This window comes from Rhamphochromis longiceps, linkage group LG7, assembly GCF_057381845.1.
Source record: "Rhamphochromis longiceps isolate RC_006_pf linkage group LG7, R_longiceps_female_GT1.1, whole genome shotgun sequence".
Classification (NCBI taxonomy): Eukaryota; Metazoa; Chordata; class Actinopteri; order Cichliformes; family Cichlidae; genus Rhamphochromis; species Rhamphochromis longiceps.
Genome location: NC_140563.1, coordinates 60,775,017 through 60,795,609, shown reverse-complemented (window position 1 = coordinate 60,795,609; position 20,593 = coordinate 60,775,017). Strand labels below are relative to the sequence as shown.

Here is a 20,593-nt window from a genome sequence, read left to right as displayed (position 1 = left end):
ACCTTTATTTTGAAGGGTCATACGGGTTGTTATTGCCTTGGATTATTGGCTTTGCTGGTCCCACTTTTGTCAGTTATACTGTACCACTTTATTTTATTGGTGTTTACTTGTGTAATGATTCCAAACAACACGTAAAACATAAAAACAAGAACATTTTTAATAGGAATGTACTGAAGCACATTTTCAGCAAGTTGTCCGGTAGCACACTGGGTTAACTAGTGCAGAGCTTCCCAAATTGTGGGGCCCTCCCCCTAGGGGGGGGTGCAGAGCCATTGCGGGGGGGCGTGGTATGAAAAGGGGAAAACAAAAACGCTTGGACACTGCTAGCACGAGGCGCCCACTCAAACGCAAAGCAGGAGATGAAGCATCGCTGAATATGTTTCCAAACCAACTTCATTCGAAGCCAAAGACTAGAAAATATGGTGAAGCATATCTTCCCTTTGGTTTCACCTGCACAAGTGCCGAGGTAGGTCTCCCCTGCAGAATTGTGTTTCCCTTCGTGGGGAGCACGCGCTGGGCTCTGCACATCACGGACAAACAGTATCCCACATTCTTGATTTTTAGTTCACACACACTTGTTGTAATGACTAATTACTCCTGTCATTTTGGAGATGTTAGCTCTTTATACAGTAAAGTTACAGCTAGAGCTGGGCGATAGAACGATAACGATATGTATCGTGATATAACTTTTACTCGATAGAGAAATTAAACTATCGCGATAGACTTCGCCGCTCTTGTCCTCTTAAAAAAAAAAAAAAAAAAAAAGGTCAGCCAATCCAAATTAAGTAGCACAGAGCCGAACCAATCACAGCCGCAGCGTCACGTCGCGTGACTTGTTTGGGAGCAGCCAGCGGGTAATGGAGGAAATGAGTGTGCCGACTAGAAAAATCAACCGAGCGTGACCGAAGAGAAAACAGATGATGGTTCCAACGCCGGAGAGATTGTCGAACGGAAGAGCCATAGAAGTTCCGTAGTGTGAAGGTATTTCGGCTATTTCAAGTCTGACAAAAAACAGAGTAGCGTGCACTGTAAATTGTGCCGAAAGCAAGTCTGGAAATACAATAAACTGGTGCATGCGTCACACTGCGCCACGTTATTGTTTCGGTGAAATGAATTTCTACAATACTGTTAATTCTACTCTCTGAAGTGTTTAAATGCTTACATATACACACAGTTACTGTCCCTCCACACATACGACTCGGTTCTGCTTCTATGCCCCAGCTTTGTTTACTTTTTCCCACCGAGGCTTCTAGACTTCTGATTGGCCAACATTTCTGCACGGTTAGGAATCTAGCGCCACCTGCTGCTTTGGCATGTTCATAGCAGCGTTTTCCTTCATTTCTGCCTTTATGTGTGGACGGGATTATTTTTTAAAACGAAAATGGAAAATCTCAGTTTTCAAAAATACCCGTGGACGTAGCCTCAGTCTCTGACTGGAAGCGCTAATTCGTCATTCGGCTTTTGTCAGACTAAAGTAACTGTTAAAACTGTTTGAAAAGCTAAGCTATACAACAAGGAGAGATTGAGAATTTCCTTTTAGTTCTCAGTTTATTTGATATTGACAAAAGTTAGTCAATTTTGTCTGTTCTTCTGTAAAACAAACTAAGATTTATTTTTAGAATTAATATTTTGTTTCTAAGTGGAATTGACAATTTAGTCTGTTTCGTTTGTTCTATTTTGAAACTTAAACGCTTTAGCGGCTGCCTTTTGTGTAGTTTGTAATATTTGCCTTTATTTATCTGAAAAAGTCTCATGTTCCTTAAGTACATCTACCCTGTTGAACTTATTATGGGAAATAAATATTTAAATAAAAACAAGCTGCTGATTATTTCACATTTTACTTGTGAGCAATGGCACATTTAAATCTTACAAATATAGTTATTTGGCTTATATCGTGATAGATATCGTTATCGCCTGAAATGAAAAAAACATATCGTGATATGAAAAAATCTCATATCGCCCAGCTCTAGTTACAGCAGATACAAATAACATCAGGTCGTTCCTGCCACGATTTGTTCCCTTGGTTCAAATCACGGACAAACAGTATCCCACAGTTGTTTATGTTTTTGAACCCATTTTGCACAGAGAGGCATTTTGTGAAAAATGTATTGATAGCAATGTTGAATATTATTACACAGGGAAAAAAACAACTGCAGGTAAAATAATTACACCGTGATGCCTCTGCCTTTCTAAATGGAGGGACAGTAACAGAAACAGCTGTGTTTTCAAAAATACCCATGTAGGTGTGGACGTAGCGTAAAAGAGTTAGTAGTTTATTTTATTACTACCTGTAATTTATTGCAGGTTACTTGTATTTGCTTAATTGTTTACTAAATGTTTGAGGGGGAAGGCGAACATTTTTCTTGTAAAACAAAGGGGGACCACGCAAAAAAGTTTGGGAACCACTGAACTAGTGCAAGTTTATCATCTAATAATTCTTATTGAATAGTTAGTACAGCTGATAACTGATGTGCATTGACAACATCATCCATGGTAGGATCAATTGCACTCTTAAAAATTTCCCTCAAAAGGGGAAACTCATCAAAGCAATCTTCTAATAAATAAAGTCATACAACCGTAGTTACTACCTTCATACCACATCTGTGAAGCATCTGTTTTTATGTTTATTTTTCAAAATAGAAGTGCTGATCTCCAACGTCTTCATTCTGAATTGTGGACTGGGCTGTGCCACTTCTCTTTCTATTATCCTGGTTGTGAATGAAGTAGAACAAACCACTGTATGAAATCTTCAGGTTTTCTTGGGCAATTTCCTATAGGGAATACCCATCATTTCTTAAAACATGTCTGATTGATTTAAGCAAAAAGCTGCTTTTTTAGGAGAATTTTAAGACTGTAATCAGACTCAAATTGTAGTTTTATCATGAAAAACTTGCATTAAGTTATTTTAACTGCAAGAACTTTGCTGGTAAAGTGGGATCCACGGTGTGTTAGAGACAAATGGGAAAGAGTATTTTTGAACAGGGCAGCTGTAGCAAGACAGGAACTAAATGGAGTGTCTTAGAAAGATGCAAGTCATAACACAGGTGCTTTAATACTAGTTGTAGATATTCATCTATACAACTGTCACGCTGGAGGCTGTTTTGAGAAAAGTGAATGTTTGACAATTACAAAATAAACAGATGACATATGGGTAGCGTTAACATTGATAATAGGTTATGAAATACCCAAGAACCCTGTGGTGCTATATTTGGCTACACACAAGAGCTGAGGAAAGCTACCTTGTCTTAGTTGCAACAGAAGAGGCAGACTTGAGCAAAGTGGGAGTAACTGTCTGGACATTACTGATGAAATAAATGATGTGGAAAGACACACAAAAAAGTGGACTCCCTAGAAAATCCATTGCAATTGCAATTTAAAAACTATTACATGTGTAATAGTAATAATAGTTTTTAATAAAGGTTTCTGTAAAGTGTCCTTCACATATACTTTTTAGTGTTTCTTCTTGAATATTCCGAAAAACTGTGGAATATAGACTTACAGAAGTCTATGAGGTCAGCTGTAGACACACTAAAACATTTGGTTGCATGCCTGGGGTACTGGATCCTCCCAAGTGATCCCACGATGAGCCTAGAAGGCATAAGATGTGTCTTTTTGTGGTCCATAACAATGTATGTCAGCAACTGCTAGTCAGTTTTAGTTGAAACCATCTTGTACTTAATATTTGATTCAGGATTGTCTTTTTCATTCTGTTATTTGGCACTATTATTTTTAGTGTGGTTACATTAGCCTCAACTGTAAATGCACTACTAATTAGCAAATGTTAGGTTTCTAATTCAGAAGCCTAAGATGCTAAATGTTTATAAATGTAGTTTGAAGCTTGTGGACATAGCTATAACTGTTGATGCTGTGTCACAAGAACATATTGCTTAATCCGAAGGGCTCTCAAGTCCAAATGAATCAGTTAATTGGAATGTGACCAACTGGTATTTTATTTCACTGGAAACATTATTTCACAATGGTAAAACAAGAGTGTATAAGAGGGATTAGGGATCAGTCATGCCTGTGTTTTCATACCACAACAAGCTGTATTGACTGTCTCCCCCATCCCTAGGACTCAAGTAGATGGCTTTTCTTTGTAAGTTTCTTAGCATGTTATTAGGAAATTTCTTGGGATGCACTGATACATGGGTCAAATATCAGTAATGGCTGATATTAGCCTTATTGACTGATATCAGCGTATAAGATTGTATTTACCGATAACAAAGGCAGATACATATCTGTTGTGTTAAATTTTCAGACTTTGTTGACTTGATACAAAGGATAAAAAAAAAAATCTTTAAAAATAAAGATAACATCGGTTTCAGCTTTGGCTGTTGTTTTAAGCACCGTTATCAGCCTGGAATTTAACACTCTGCTTATCTGTAGAAATTCCAGATCTGTAAAAACTTGAAAAATATCAACAAATATAGAATTTATTGCACTGTATGCTAAGTTCTTACTCATTTGCCTTAATAAGCTACCAGTGACTCACCTTTGTTGTATACACATGCATCACTACCAGCAGGAACAAGAAATTGGTTTATGTAATTAGTACATCATGAGATCTTCCTCTCTTCCCCTGGTGCCCTTTAGTCTTCTGGTGCAGCCTCCTGTGCTGCTGTTCCTGTTGGAAGTGACTCACCAGTTTCTTTACACAGACAAAGTCCTCCTGCTGGCCATCCGGGAGGACGGCCTGCAGACTCAGAAAGTGTCAGTTTTTATGAGCCGCCTTGTAGGCAGCGGCAGTCAGATGGGAAAATTTGAGTTGCTGAAGTCAATGAGTAACTGTCTTCCTTCCTGTTAGCAGTGACCTCAAGCAAGCCACTTCACCCCAGCTGCTTATACTTTTCATACTGAGCTGCTCCCAATTTATGCGTGCAGCAGTAAGACTGTGTGTTTGTCACCGAGGTTTTGATTACTGACACGTTTTTCACATGGTTCAAGTATGAGATGCAAGAACTAATCCTAATCCTTGTCCTATTTTAGGATGGGACAAGCACTCATACGGTTACCATGGAGATGACGGACACTCCTTCTGCTCCTCCGGGACCGGCCAACCATACGGGCCGACATTCACCACGGGTGATGTAATTGGCTGCTGCGTCAACCTCATTAACAACACTTGCTTTTACACCAAAAATGGCATCAGTTTAGGTTGGTGTACATGTTAAGATCCTTTTATTTTAAATTAATTGATAGAATGTCATTTAGCATCAACTGGAACCAATGTGTGTGTACGTTCTTAACTCTAACTGGGTTTGTCTTTCTGTCCTTTAGGTGTTGCCTTCACAGACCTCCCCGTAAGTATTCATTATAGCCATGTTTTCCCATCATAACCCTTCAGCACTTTCCTTTTATTAATAAGCCCAATTTTAATAATTTTTGTTTCGTGTAAGTGATATCAACTGTGCAGCTGCCCATCTAATTGCAGTTTATTTTGCCATTTGGGGTCAGAAACCCTTTCTGTGTTTTTGGATCCAGTGGCTGATATGACTGGAATGTTTCAAAAAGGAAAGATTGGTTTAAACTAGACTACAGTCTCCACAGTTCAAAGTAGCTGTACATGCAGAAACCAAACAGGATCTAACCCAAGCAGCCTTCATCTGAGTGCTGATGTTAGTTTCATATCCTGTTAGTGGGTTGTTTTTTTGTTTTTTGCAAAAACCAACAAACAGCTGTTTGTCCAGTGACTCTTGTCTATTATGGAACCTGAGGTATTCCATAACAAAAGTGCTTTTGATGACATTTGATTTTGGGACAACCCAAAATCAAGTTTATGTATTTTTACCCATGTAGATCGTTTTGGTGTGGGTTACTCAGTTAGCAAGTTTTTAATTTTGTAAAACAAATTTGCACTTTGTGGTCTTTAATGCACAAAAATACATTTGGGGAACTCTGCATTAATATGTCTTTTCAAAAACTGTGACCAAGTTACATCAAAAGTCCACAGACTTTGTTTTGAGCAGTTTCATGTAAGAACTATTTTGATTGTTTACAGCCACTAAAATACAGACGTGTGCAGCTAGTTAGCATTAAAGCTCCGCCTAAGAGAGACACCATCAGTGTTTCTATCCTGTCACAATTTAACTGCCATGAACAGCTCATCACACATCACAGAGTTGGTGGGTATACACCCAATTCCAAAACAGATGGGACGCAGTGTAAAATGCAAATAAATATGAAATGCAGTAAATTGAAAATCATATAAACCCATATTTTATTCACAACACAACACTTAAAACATGTGAAATGTTTAAATTGACAAAATGCACCATTTTGAATTAGATGGTAGCAACACCTCTCAAAAAGTTTGACATGGCCATGTTCCACTGCGTGGCATCCCTTCTTCTTTTAGCAACAGTCTGAAAACTGAGGAGGAATATTGTCCCAATCTTGTCTGATGTAGCATTCAGGGTGCTGGATCTTCTGTGTTGATTTTTTTTTATTCACCAAATGTCACCAAAAAGTTGATTCTGTTCATCTGGACGTAGCGTTTTGTGGGAGAAACGTTTCGTCACTCATCCAAGTGACGTCTTCAGTCTCAGCTGACTGCAGGTTTCCCCAGTCTTATAAACAACCTCCCAGCGCATTGTTCCTTCAGTGGGCTGGTTTCAGTCATTATGCAAATGTACTGTTTATAAGATTGAGGAAACCTGCAGTCAGCTGAGACTGAAGACGTCACTTGGATGAGTGACGAAACGTTTCTCCCACAAAACGCTACGTCCAGATGAACAGAATCAACTTTACTTTCCTGGATAATTGAGAATGCATCAAGACGCAATTCACCAAACGTGTTCAGTTTTTGAACTAAAGACAGGCCACTATAGAGTTTCAACACTGCCCCTTGCGCACAAAGATTTCACCAGATTTCCTCAATTTTTTGATATATTGTCAGTCTTTGGAATTTTACATTGAGGAATATTATTCTGAAAATGTTCCATAATTTGTTCAAACAGTTTTGATGCTCATTTTATACCCAGTCGTGTTACTGACTTCTTGCCAATTAATCAAATTATTTGGAGCTTTTTATTTTTAGTACTACTAAAAATAAAGTACTACTACCCTTTGTTGTCCCATCCCAACTTTTTTATAACATGTTGCTGCCATCAAATTCAAAATTAGTTAGGTTTTTTTTTTTTTTTTTAAATAATGAAACGTCTGCCTTTAAACATTTTATATGTTTTCTATTTTCTATTGTGAATAAAATATGGGTGTATGAGATTTGCAAATCATTGAATTTTGTTGCACAGCATCCCAAACCTTTTAAATTTGTGGTGGTACTCTGACCCGATTGTTGGAAATCATCACTGTTAGTATGATCACCAACAACTGTATAAGTGTAGATATGCTATAAAATAGGGGAAAATATGATAAATTCCCCTTCAGGCTTTGTTTTTTGAAGCGTTTGATGCAGCACTGTAATGTATTCATTTTTTTAAAATAATATGTAAATATTATTGTGGCTTAGTGCCAAATCAGTTCTGTTTACTATTTTACGTTTCTACCAGCCCAACCTGTACCCCACTGTGGGGCTTCAGACCCCCGGTGAGATCGTAGACGCCAACTTTGGCCAGCAGCCATTTGTCTTCGACATTGAGGACTACATGAGCGAATGGCGGGCCAAGATCCACGGCATGATCGCTCGCTTTCCCATAGGCGAGCGGCTGGGGGAGTGGCAGGCCGTCCTACAGAAGTAAGATTCAGCTCCAACACCTTCACACACACACACACACACACACACACACACACACACACACACACACACACACACACACACACACACACACACACACACACCATAATACTTTATCTCAAAGCCATAAAAATGACAGCAGCAATGTTGTGCAGGATGGTGGTAGAAAAAATATTGGAAAAATACCAGTAGCATATCTACAGTGGAGGAGGACCAGTGGATAAAAACATATTGTAATATTTCCTTTCAAGAGAGCTCGTCTCTCTGGAGCCATTAGCACTTTTAATGATATCATGTAATATTTCCCCTCAGCTGAGTTCATATTTAACAGGAAGTACCCAGAAAGATGTTTTCTTCTTGAAAACAAAATAAAATGTTTCTTATTCTGACAATGAATAACGAATCAGCCCACTAAGTTTTGTGTGTGCATATCTTATTTCTTTAACCATAGAGCTCCACTGTTATTCTAAAACTGTTAAATACACACCACGGAGCCACACTGATATCACTGAATATTTCTTTGGCATGTCATCCTACGTACATTCTCCTTCTTCTGCAAAAAAAAATCCCACTAGAGAAACAATCTCTAAAACACTTTTTCCCCCTGTTTTATTGATATTTGTTAAAAGCAATGCTGGCCGGCGGTTTCATTATATTTCTAAACCTGTATGAAACAGTGAAAATACTACATGTGTGTATAAATATTTATCTTGACTCTGGACAGATGTTTTCAAGCTGTATGCCACAGTCACAAAGTTCTAAAGACACCTAAACCATTCTGTCCATATTCACATTGCCTTTCTTGGTGTAAACGTCGTACAGATGAAATATTTCTAATTTGATATTTTCAGAGAAAGATAAATGTGATATAAAAATCTTAAAGTTAGTGAGGAGGAATCAGAAGGAAGATTTTTTTTATTTTGTATTATATACCTTGTTTTTTCCTAGTATGGTTTCCAGCTACTTGGTGCACCATGGGTACTGTGCCACTGCAACAGCCTTTGCCAGAGCTACAGAGACCATGATACAAGAGGACCAGACATCTATAAAGAACAGACAGAGTGAGTGCACACAGCAGTGTGTGCTCAAAGGGAATCATTAGATTTTTCTCTATTATATTAGAGGGTGTGGGGTGTTACTTGTCTCTGTTGATGTATTGGCCTCTTTCAAATGTTTGTTTTGAAAGCTTGAATTCTCCAGATGTTGAGTATATTGTAAAAACCATTCTGCTTTTCATCTAATAGGAATACAGAAGCTAGTGCTGGCAGGGCGGGTTGGTGAGGCCATAGAAGCAACTCAGCAGCTTTATCCCGGTCTGTTAGAACGCAACCCCAATCTACTATTCATGTTGAAGTAAGTCTGCTGTATAGGGTGGGTTCAAAGGCAAGCATGAATTTGCCGCCACAGCTATTATGGACGTAAAATCTGCTTGATATTTAAATGGCTTATTGTCCGGTGAATACCAGTAACACTGATTAAACTGGCCTCTAGGTGTCGCCAGTTTGTGGAGATGGTGAACGGTACAGACAGTGAGGTTCGCTGCTTGACGATTCGCTCCCCAAAGTCCCAGGACAGTTACCCCGGCTCACCGTGCCTCAGCCCCCACCACGGAGCCAGCAACACACACCTGCACACCGGAGGTACATCACACAAACAGGACTGGCTTTCCCTCTACCTTTAAGTTTATTTATAGGTCTTTGTTTCCTCTCCTACTTTACTCACTACCAGGTTCAGACAGCCCCACCTGTAGTAATGGGGTGACTCCCCCGAACAAGTCAAAGAGCCACAGCAGCAGCGGCAGCATCAAATACCCCAGCGCATCCTCCTCTGCCTCTTCCTCCTCCTCCTCCTCCCCTTCATCCATCAACTACTCTGAGTCCAATTCCTCCGATTCCACCAAGAGCCAGCCGCACAGTGCCAACAGCACCCAGGAAACCAGGTGAGAAGCCCTGACAGCTTGTTTTACAGCTGATACGTGTAGACCTGGAGTCTGTACTGTGGTGCAAGTTGAGCATGCCTAGGATATCTTTCCCTCATCTCATTTCACTTACCCTAACTTTTGGAATCCAGCTAAGTGGTTATCAACTCGATAATTCAGGGATACCAAATCTAGCTGCAAGTCTACTTACATGCAAGTCAAAGTCAAACACTTTAAGTGCTTTGACTTGAAAAACATGATATTAATTTAAGCACATTTAAATCCAAGAAAGGAAGGAGGCAAGAATGTGCGTTTATAGCCTCATCAGTATCACGGCTCTGTCATTAGGAAACAGGAAGATTGGACTGTAATTACAGCTGTGTATTCCATTAAATTAACTTGTTGCTGGGGCACCCAACAGCTTGCTTGTTAAGGCTGTCATTACACCTTAAAAAACTTAATGTGCTATTTAAATGAACAGTGGCTTGTAAAGCACTATCAGTCTTATTCTTTCAGCTACAACCCTTTAAACGGTCTGAGAGCAAGTACAGAACAAATATAAAAGCATAATTCAAACCATTAGGTAAGCTTACTTGCAAATGTTATATAAGGTCAACAAGTAAAAGGCTTAGCCGCCCTGTTTGATGACTGCAGCGCTTGCAGGAAAATTAAATCGCTTGCAGCCAGGAGGAGGAAAAACCAAAGACCTAAGAATCTATATTTCTTATTAATGTTCATCAGAGAAACACAGACATTAGAAAATCTCTAGAAAGTATAGACTATGTGCATAACATTGTCTGGGGGATCATCTTGGAATGGTGATGTTATTTTCTAGAGATTAACTGGTCAGTATGCACTTGTTTAGAGTTGTTGTTCTTGAATGTAACCTAATCTGAAGCGGGTTAGGTGTGCAGCTGGATTAAAAATGGCAATGATAAGAAGTGAACCAACCCAAACCCAAGGTTAAACCAAAACATTGAGGTGATGCAGGTTGTATTATGTTTGCTGACAGTTGTTCGTTCAGTGATGGCAGGGGATGTTTCCCTTCATTATTTAATTTTAGGCATAAATATAAGAGATAGATAACATAAGCTAATAAAGGTGTTAATGGGTGCAGAATATTTGTTCAGATGCTCCAAATGCGGTGTTTGGCACGGGGGGTGTTAGTAAAGATCGCATGTTTTCTAAATAGTTCATTATTGTGATACTACCCAGGCCTAAAATGTTCCTTAATATTGTCTTTTACACTCTGTGTGTGTGTGTGTGTGTGTGTGTGTGTGTGTGTGTGTGCAGTGACAGTGAGATGGAGATCGAAGCAGAGCACTACACCAACGGCGTTGTTGAGGGCTCCTCGGCGCGGATCATGAACGGAACATACAAACATGAAGAAATCCTTCAGCCAGACGACAACAGCATTGGCAATGGAGTCACAGGTACACGAAGAATACACACGTGCACTCAGTCACACTCCTGAAAATGTCTTGGTCTTTATACTGCTTCTAGCCTTTATATTTCCTCTTGCTTTAGACTTGATCCACCTTTCTTTAGGATGTTTTTACAGTGCGTTTGTGTGTGTTTCTCCACCAGATGAGGTTTGTAGTCACAGCAGACAGCTTTGTGGTGGGAACCAAGCAGCCACAGAGAGGATGATCCAGTTTGGACGGGAGCTGCAGGCGCTCAACGAACAGCTGTGTCAGGAGTACGGCAAGAATACCACACACAAGAAAATGTTACAGGTACACACACATTCCACTGCACATGGGCTCGAGCTCAACAAACAGCTACAATGCCAAAAAACAGATGTGATGCAAGGAGTGGGCTGAGGAGATTTGTTTCTGCTGGCACCAGTTAAAGTCCTGGTTATAGTATTCTGTGCACGCTGCAGAAATTGGACGGACTTATGATTTATAATGTGCTGTTGTAAAACAGATAAAGTCAAAGTTATTTCTGACAAGCAGTAGTTTCCAATGTACAGGAAGATCCTAAATCAGTCTTTATTTGCAGGGCACTTCATCTTTACAGTTTAAAGTGTTTTACAGGTGACTGACAAGAATTTAAGGAAACACAAATAAAAATGGTGAAAAAGTAAATAAAAAACATTTAATTAAAAAGACCAGAGTAAACCATTTATCTCTGGATTTTTTTGGATATGTGAAACTTCTTCAGGTTTTTTTTTTTTTTTAGTTTTAAAACAAACATTTTTCCAGTATCATTTGATCATTTTGTATTGATATTATCATACATACCCCTCTTTTTAAAACTTCAAAAGAGGGTTATGCATGTATTGAAATGATGTGCTGGGACACTGTTTTGGCATTCTCATTTTTGTCCACCAGGGGGCAGAAATGTAGGCCTATATACCATTAAATACCCACTTGCATACTCAGCAGGCAACATTATCATGTCATCACCCTCATTAAAGTAAGAATACTTAGAATAGCATTATTAGTTGTTTGTATTATTTATATTATGATCACTCATTAGGTTATCCACGTTTTAGTGTTTGTGGACTGGTGAATATTGGAAACAAAAAATGAAAAGAGCCTGGTTAGGATAGATTAAGGCGCCTGTTCTCTTTTTGTCTAACTCTAAGTGTTATAGTAGTTTTCTGTCGGTATAATAGGATAAAGACATGACAGGAAAGACTATGAAATGAGTAAACGCAGGACAGTAGCTCTTATGACTTGTCTTCATAATTTATACTGGCCAAACAGTTGTGTCTCGTTAGCTGGTGCCCAGAATGTTAATGAATACTTTGTAGCTTTAGGGCTATTAAGGAAATCCAAAGCTGGAGAGTGTTCTGCACTGCAGGGATTCAGCTGTGTTGTATTCACAAAGGATCTGTGTGTGTGTTTGTGTGTGTGCGTCTCTCGCTGTGTCTCTGTGTAGGATGCATTCAGCCTGCTAGCGTACTCAGATCCCTGGAACTGCCCCGTGGGCCAGCAGTTAGACCCTACGCAGAGAGAGTCACTCTGCTCTGCCCTCAACAGCGCCATACTGGGTAAAGAGCAAAGCACAAACATATTCTGTGGGTTCCGCTCATACATACAAAACTGTGCAAAGAAAAGACAAATATGACTTTCTGTCTTCTTCACCTTAACGATGATAATATCAGAGCTCTGAAGGGGCCAGTGCTGGTATTTAGACCCCTAAGTAAATTGCCCCGACAACATAGTAAACTATTCATTCTCTCTTGAAAATGTACGAATATGCCTCCAAGTTCTAACATTTGACAAGCTTTAAACTGTACACTTTTAAGCTTTCCTACTTTGGAGAAATACAAGAATGTTTTTATATTTAATACATTTTATAAAGTATGTTTTCTTTTATTCAACAAATAATATGTTTAGCTCCTGCAGAATTACTTTTAATGTTTGATTTACATGATGGAGAAGACTTTTACACAGTACCGTATGTGCTCAAACTTTTTAAGAGAATGCCTTCATTCTGGTTTTGCCTTTGATTAAAAGCCAAAAATGTTTACCTCTAAATCAAGGAAAGCAGCAACAGATGGTATTTTAAAGTCTCGTGGCCATCTAATTAATTTGATGTTACAAAGATTGCTTTTTGTCTTTTTCTTTTTTCTTTTTTACAAGAATTAAATCAACACACACAGTGATTTTTGCTAGATGACATTGTTTTGTTGCAGCAGTTCCATATGCAACTCCAACAAGATCAACAGAATAAGGATTTTCAGTTGAATATAAGAATAGAAATCCAAAAAAAATGTCCTTTGTCTTTATAGAATATTGTTATCAAACACCATTCAAAGCCAAGAACAGAGGTTTATGGCTAGAAACCTTTCAATAGACAGATTGCAGTATGGCAAGATTTTCAGGGTTTGCTTGACATCTTGAATACACATAAAGTGGAAGCGAGCACTGTTTTTATTAAAGATAAATGAAAAGGGTTAAAGAAAGTTGTTTTTAAAAATTATAAAAGATATTATGCTAAAACATTAGCATGTTAGCTAAATGAGCTAAATGTAAACAAACCAGATTGTGTGGTGGTTCCTATCTTTAACAGAGCTCAGCATTTATACAAGCATTCAGTGAATCAAAAGGACATGTGGTTAAGAAAGTCAGCACTTAATTCCCTTAATGTTCACGTATTAGAACAGTGTGTATCGCTTGTACCAAGGTTATTATGCTCAAAGCTAGGTGTAAAAAAACATTTTAATTAACTAAATTAAAAAATAGAAATTAGACTTTTGAAAAAATAAATAAATAAATAAATAAAACTAACTGAAATGATATTTTGAACCTGGAAAACGAACTAAAATGAAATGAAAATATAGAAGAAATACCCTGAAACACCTTCAGAAAGTTCTGTTTTTATTGTAATACCTGTACAGATTTTCCTTTAAAACTAAAACTAACACTGAAACTAATAGAAACTAAACTAAACAAACAATAAAAACTAACCCAAAACAAGAAAATTCACTCTGGAAACAAACTGAAATAAAACCAAAAATAAAAACCAACTTGAAAGGGGTAAACTATAATAACTTTGTTATGTTCACATATTCTGCTTTTTATTTCCTTGCTTTTAGCCATAGGTAGCAAATTTACTAAAAAACAAATAAAAAAATCAATCAATCCTGACATTATTAATATTTTCACTGGATTTTCCCCCAAGGCATACAAAGGTTCATATTAATATGAATATTAAGTTGTCATTTTCTGCCACCAGTAAGAAATGTTGCCTTTCACAAACAGCTGTAATATCTGTTAAAAATGAGATGAGATGATCAGTGCAAACCTAAACTATCTCAAGCCAAGCAGAAAGGAGCAAGAATATTTGATTACTTTCTTTGTGATTCTTTGTGTTTTTCTTCATCAGAGTCTCAAAATCTGCCTAAACAGCCTCCGCTGATGCTAGCGCTCGGTCAGGCCACGGAGTGTGTTCAGCTCATGGCCCGAGTCCGGTCTGGTTCCTGCTCCTTCGCCAGAGTAGACAACTTTTTGCACTAGCCCAGGTCCAGGTGTGTAAATTCATATTTAGGAGTAATCATCCTTATGTGAGGTGGACATTGTAAATAAGCTTAGCCTATAAATCCTGTAATTATCTGAGGTCTGAAACGGGGCACTGAATGTGACTCATAGTAAGGTTTGCATGGTGACTGGCATGTTTGTCTTAAAGGTATGGATGGAGGACAACCTTCATCTCCATCTGTTATTGTCTTTAATTACAGCTAATGTGCACACATGCCTCAAATGGGGGGGGAAAAAAAGGATAAAATGCTCTCCCGCTGTATTTCTATCAATCATGCTACATTCATTTCATTACCCCACATCTCTCCCACAGGTTATTGTTAAGTAGCACTGAGAGAAGACATGTCCAGCAGGTAGTTGTCATGGCAACGGAGGAAGGAGCGTTGGTGCATTTGGCTGTCCATCAGACCGAGCCAGCAGCACAGGCAAGAGAGGCAGAGGAGAGAGAGAGAAAAGAAAGGTTCCTTTTTATTTAGTATTATAAAATAAATAAATGTGTGACACTATTTAAAGATAATTATTATTCTGTTCATCTAGCCTTTTTTTCTTTTGTTTTTTAGTTCTTTTGTGTCAGTTTGTTGTGCTCATCCTGGAACAAAGAAATTGTAAACCTCCTTCTGATTCTTCCCTTCTGTTTTAACGGGTGGATTTCTTCTCCCTGCTGTCAGTATTGATGTTCTTGTTTACCATATCACAGACCACAATACCCAAAAGCTGGTTTCCACAGTCATCGTGACGCCTATAGGCCTTTTTTTTTTCTCAATTAGACACGGCGGATCTTGAAATACAAAAGGGTTCAAACTCGTCATGAAAATTATTCCAGAAAGTCAAAGAAAATCAAAATTCACTGGACAAAGCTTCCAAGTCATACTCTAATATGTCTGTGCGAGCTAGCAATTTTTTACCCAAAGAATAGGAGACTTCCTTAAAACTTTACCCATGTAAAAGAAAAAAAAAACATAATTGAAGGTCCTCTGTAGCTGCGAACGCTGCCGGGAGAGAGGGTGATGACAAGAGACTACAGTGGAATATTGGAGGTGTTGGAGCCTTGATTTTACCGTAACAACCACAACGTCGACCAATCAGCGATGTGGTTGCAGGTGGCAGAGCTCGGCAAGAGCTGCACCGAAAACATCCGCCTTCAGGACCAAGTCTTACACTATTTTAATGGCCACCTTGATGCCAGTATTGAGGAAGTCAGTATCAAACTCAGCTTAACAAGCGGTGTGTGTGTGTGTGTGTGTGTGTGTGTGTGTGTGTGTGTGTGTGTGTGTGTGTGTGTGTGTGTGTGTGTGTGTGTGTGTGTGTGTGTGTGTGTGTGTGTGTGTGTGTGTGTGTGTTCAGGGCACACCCCCTGAGATTTAATTACTGCTGCCCTTTTTTCCTTCGCCATCCTCCACAGCCTGACCTGCTGTGTGCATGTGCTGTTGCAAACACTGTTTCAGAAAAAAAGGAAAACCATCTTCCGAACACACGTGTAGTTTTTTAGGGAGCACTGTGTGATCTTTCGTTTTGATTTTAAAGATTGTGAAAACCAGTTCTGGTTGTTGGGAAAGTTTCTCTCTTTTTGCCTTACACAGAGCCCTTTAGGTTTGTAAAACAAATTAGTCCCAGAGTTCTTTTCAATATGTACAATAACATGATGGTAAAACAGTCATTTTACCCTTCAGGCTAGCTGCTGGCCACAATGAGATTTACATGCAAGTAAAGACAGTGCTCAGGTCCGCTACTTCCTGTTTTGGTGTCAGGTTATACCTGCCAACAGTCCTGTTTTTACAATATTTCCCTCATACTTAAAGCTGCATAATAAGTTTGCTTTTTTTGTCCGAGTATTCTTAGCTGTCTCTCAATTACTATCTACATGCAGTCCACATACTACACATATTATCAGCCAAAACAGATTCAAGGCGTGTCTTTGCAACAGCTCCCTGCAGAGGCAGGATTCCTGTGTTAGCTGTTGCTCCTTTAATGCTTTACCCGTCAACAAAGACGAGAGCACCACTTTAAAACACGCTTAAAGAATAACAACCAGGATGTGTGTGACAGGTAAATGCAGTCAATATTAGTGCAGTAGTACAAACACTGCAGATTGAAATAGAACATTAGGGTAAGAAGTTTCGTAGGGCAGCAAGCCATGATCCGAGGTAGACGGTGGTAGATGTCATACAGTGCATGACATCAACAAATCTCTGGGTGTTCGAGACCAAAATGCTGGCAGGTATGAGTCAGATCAGTACGAACAGAAGTACAAAATACCGCTTCCAGACACTTCTCACTTGGCTTGATATTCAAATTAATTAATAAGATATTACGACTTTAAATTACTCAGTTTTACACGGTCAGTTCACAGTTTTCATGTCAGCTTCGGCACCCTTAGACCTTTTTCCACAGCAGAGACTCTGGGTTATTATGAGATAAACACAGATATAATTTGTAAGAAAACAAATGAAACCACTCAGACAAGGCTCCATTTTTATGTGTAATAGAACTGAGCCATCATTAAAACTTGGTCCAAAAGTAACTTTTCTCATGACAACTTAAAATATCTGCTTGGACGAAAAAGGCCTGTTAGGCTTCACTAATATCATCAAGTAAGTTTTGGTTAGTGCTTTAGCTAGTTTTTTACTAACTAGCTGTACCTCACCACCTACATGTTAGAGAAGCCATCTTTATTTTGTCTGCTAAGGACTTTGTTTGAAACTACGCAGCTAAAACACAAACTAATTCACTAACTGGTGGCTGACAAGGTTGATTCTTTTGAATCAGCCAATCATTTTGCTGCTCCTCAACACACTGTACAGTAACTAGCCTTTGTTTTAGCAAGACCACATGCTACCTGGCTACATTGCTAGCGGGCTCAGCTGCTTTTAAGCTCACATAGCCGAATAGTACAAAACGTTATTTCTAAAATATTTCTTAAATGTTTGCAAAAACAAAAAAGACCAAAAAGCCACTGTGTTCCTTTCTGTAACACACATGAGCTAACGTGTTAGCAGGCCTGGTTGAAGTTCAGTCGTTTATGCTTTAATGGCTCTTTTTTGGCTTCATTTTTATTTTACAGGAGCCACACTTGAGTTAGAATATATTTGGAGGTAACACTGATATTTTTTCCGTTCTTTAGTATTTGGAAAAGCTAAAATGGAAATCTTGAAGGGATTTCACAGGAACTATTAAACATGTGGATTCAAAGCTTTTTGTTTTCATCAACTCAACTTTCTCAGGTTGATACTGTTTCTACACAACAAAAATGGCAGCCAGTCACAATAGAATAAAACATTAATTGAGTAACTAACCCGTTAATTACTTTCACAATGTTAGCTCTGTAAAGTTGGCTCACGCTGCAGCATTATTCACTTCATTTTTCCCGTGTGTCGGAAGCATTAAGTTTAACTACCACCCCAGTCACATGTGTTTCATTATTTGGTTTTAATGATAAACATGTTTTCCTCTGTAAACATATGAAATGATTTCTTTTCTACAAAGTGGACGGATAATGTGTGACTGACGAAACGTTGTCTCTGTCTGCTTTGTCGTGACCTGGCGAGCGGCGTGCTGATCCACCCTGAAGTGTGTATTTCTATTCATAAGAGATTTTCCGTCTAGGTTATGTGGTCATATCTTTTTAGCTGGTGTTTTGTTTTTGTTTTTCTAAACACCTTCTGCTAATGTAGGATTTATTCTAATAACTACACATACAGACACACCCACAGCATCTGCCTCTGCAGCTGTACAGGACTTCTGTTACACACTATTGAAAGAGAAACCTCTGTTACACACCTGTAGGGGGGGAAAAAAAAATCTTGCTGCTGTCCTGTTGTTTTTGGACTTGGGCTGCATCTCAGCGGTGTTACCACACAGCTTTCCCCCATTATCCCCATTATCCAGCCACTGACATGCTCAGTGACCGTTAGAAGGAAAGGAGATGCGAGCAGTTGTAGAAACGAGCCCGAGGCCTCCGAGGCTTCCCGAGAGGCCGGAGAAACTGATTTAGGCGCCGCAGCTGTGCACAGTTGACTTCTATCATGATTTTGGTTTCAGATTTTCACTTTTGAGTTTTAGGAAAAAAATAAAAATGTTTTAAAAATGTGAAATGAGTTACCCTCTACTTAGCATGACTTGTAAAACCTTTAAAACAATATAAAAAAAAAAGGAAAAATGATAATTACAAAAAAAACTATGTACTGGAACTATGTTAAAAAAAAGAAATGTTTTCTGTTTAATTTTGACAGAATTATTTTTATTAAAATACATCCATAAGCATATGATCGGTGTCCCGTTTTTATTTGGTGTAATTTCTTTTTTTCTCAGGATTTGAGTTCGTTTGTGAGTGAGAGGCAATGACAGCTGTAAACACTTGTACAAAACATTAATGTTAGTAGAGTATAATCTAAAAATTTAGACACATCTGCTTATTTCACTATTGTTATCTTATAAATAATAAACTCACCAAATACTTCATTAGTTAAACCTATTCAACTGCACTTTATAGCACTTTAATCAACCAACCCAATGGCTTCTTTGTGTCTTCCTACAGCAAAGGTAGGAGAGGGGCTGGTTGTATTAAGAGATTTGATTGGGCAATCCAGTGTCAGCATGAAAATGAACCAATGGACTGCTGTCAGGGGCTCTTCAGACTGGCTCATTGGCCCAAAAGTGCATCGGCCTACGGGGGAAAATCCCCGGTACGCCAGATTATCAGTCCAGGCCTGACCTCAGTGCATTTAGGCATGTAGGCATAGTCATGCCTTGTTAATGGCTGTAAACAATGTATGCTAAAAAGCATCTATGGACTCACAACATGTGGACTGCTAAGCAGATGAGCTACAGAAGCAGAAGAATTTTCATGGTCTCACCCAAACTGAAGCCAGAAGATTGGTAAAAATGTTGTGATGAGTCTCAGGTTTAACATTGAGATGGTGGGGTCATAAACACAAAAGTGTGTACCCATCTGTTTTCAGCCTGATGGTGTAATGCTATGGGGGATATTTTCTTGCCATATTTTGAGCTCCTTAATACTAACTGAGCATTTCTAAATGCCAGCCTACCTGCCACTGTGACTGCAGGGTCTTCATTTTGTTTTTCAGTCTGGCCTCTTTGACTTGTGATTAGAGCAACTACCTCTTCTAAGCAGTGTCGGCTTCAGCTACTTCAGGCTCTGAAGCAATGACCATTGCACAGCTCAAAGAGTAAGAGTCTTGTTTATCTCCCGGTGTAGATAATTTGACTTCATCTATTTCATTGCACTGGTAAGGTCAGCTTATTATCTTCCTGATTATGTGAATATATGCTGTGATCTTTACATAGAGCTACATCGCCCTCTCCTGGTTCTGCTCACAGTTGGACACCATAAAGCGCGCACCATGCTTGACTTTCAGTCTCAGTGTTTTACACTAAAACTCACTAAATGCATTTCTTTGGTTTTAGGTTTCCATATTTAATGAAGAGCACTGCAGAGGATGGATTCATTCAAATGGGGTGCAAGTCAGACTACAACACCTCTCATGAAACTCTTCAAACTATGTTACCATGAATTTGTTTAGACTCATCTGGAGTTTGTTTTTTTGATCAAGTCATTTATAGCCTTTCACATTCTTTGGCTCTCATTATAATGACTTGGATTCGTATAACGCCTTTCAGGAAACCAAAGGTGAAGGAGGTTGGACAGGTACTGAGGTGCCCGGGCATTGAGGGATTTATAAGTCAGATGATGATGTTAATGATGTGTGACTTGACCAGGAGCCAATGGAGATTTATGAGGGTGGGGGTGATATGTTGCCAGAGAGTGTGTTAGAAGCCTGGCAGCTGAGTTGTGGACATACTGGAGCCTGTCCAGGGCTTTGCTGGGGATCCCAAACAGGACCCCACTGCAGTAATCCAGCTGTGTGGTAACAAAGGCATGGATGAGGGGCTCTGCTATGGAGTCAGTGAGCAATGACCGAAATTAAGAGATGTTCATTAAGTGCAAAAAAAACCCACTGCTTTAGTGAC

The 20,593-nt window shown here is 38.9% G+C and overlaps 1 protein-coding gene across 3 annotated transcripts in view; it reads left to right on the top strand.

The window, feature by feature from the left end:
- The window catches only part of ranbp10 (RAN binding protein 10), a 45,260-nt gene extending 26,390 nt beyond the window's left edge, over positions 1 to 18,870 (top strand). The window contains exons 4-16 of one of the 3 annotated variants that reach the window (XM_085414679.1): positions 4,987 to 5,154; positions 5,278 to 5,300; positions 7,509 to 7,693; positions 8,642 to 8,754; positions 8,938 to 9,046; positions 9,185 to 9,333; positions 9,422 to 9,632; positions 10,905 to 11,044; positions 11,199 to 11,347; positions 12,501 to 12,612; positions 14,454 to 14,595; positions 14,919 to 15,881; positions 15,950 to 18,870. In XM_085414679.1, the coding sequence (XP_085270805.1) occupies positions 4,987 to 5,154; positions 5,278 to 5,300; positions 7,509 to 7,693; positions 8,642 to 8,754; positions 8,938 to 9,046; positions 9,185 to 9,333; positions 9,422 to 9,632; positions 10,905 to 11,044; positions 11,199 to 11,347; positions 12,501 to 12,612; positions 14,454 to 14,584 (1,490 nt within the window). In that variant the 3' untranslated portion in view covers positions 14,585 to 14,595; positions 14,919 to 15,881; positions 15,950 to 18,870. Of the gene's footprint in view, positions 1 to 4,986; positions 5,155 to 5,277; positions 5,301 to 7,508; positions 7,694 to 8,641; positions 8,755 to 8,937; positions 9,047 to 9,184; positions 9,334 to 9,421; positions 9,633 to 10,904; positions 11,045 to 11,198; positions 11,348 to 12,500; positions 12,613 to 14,453; positions 14,596 to 14,918; positions 15,896 to 15,949 lie in introns of all 3 variants that reach the window. The other 2 variants (XM_085414677.1, XM_085414678.1) reach the window with 2 other exon arrangements.
- The last annotated feature ends 1,723 nt before the right edge of the window (positions 18,871 to 20,593 follow it).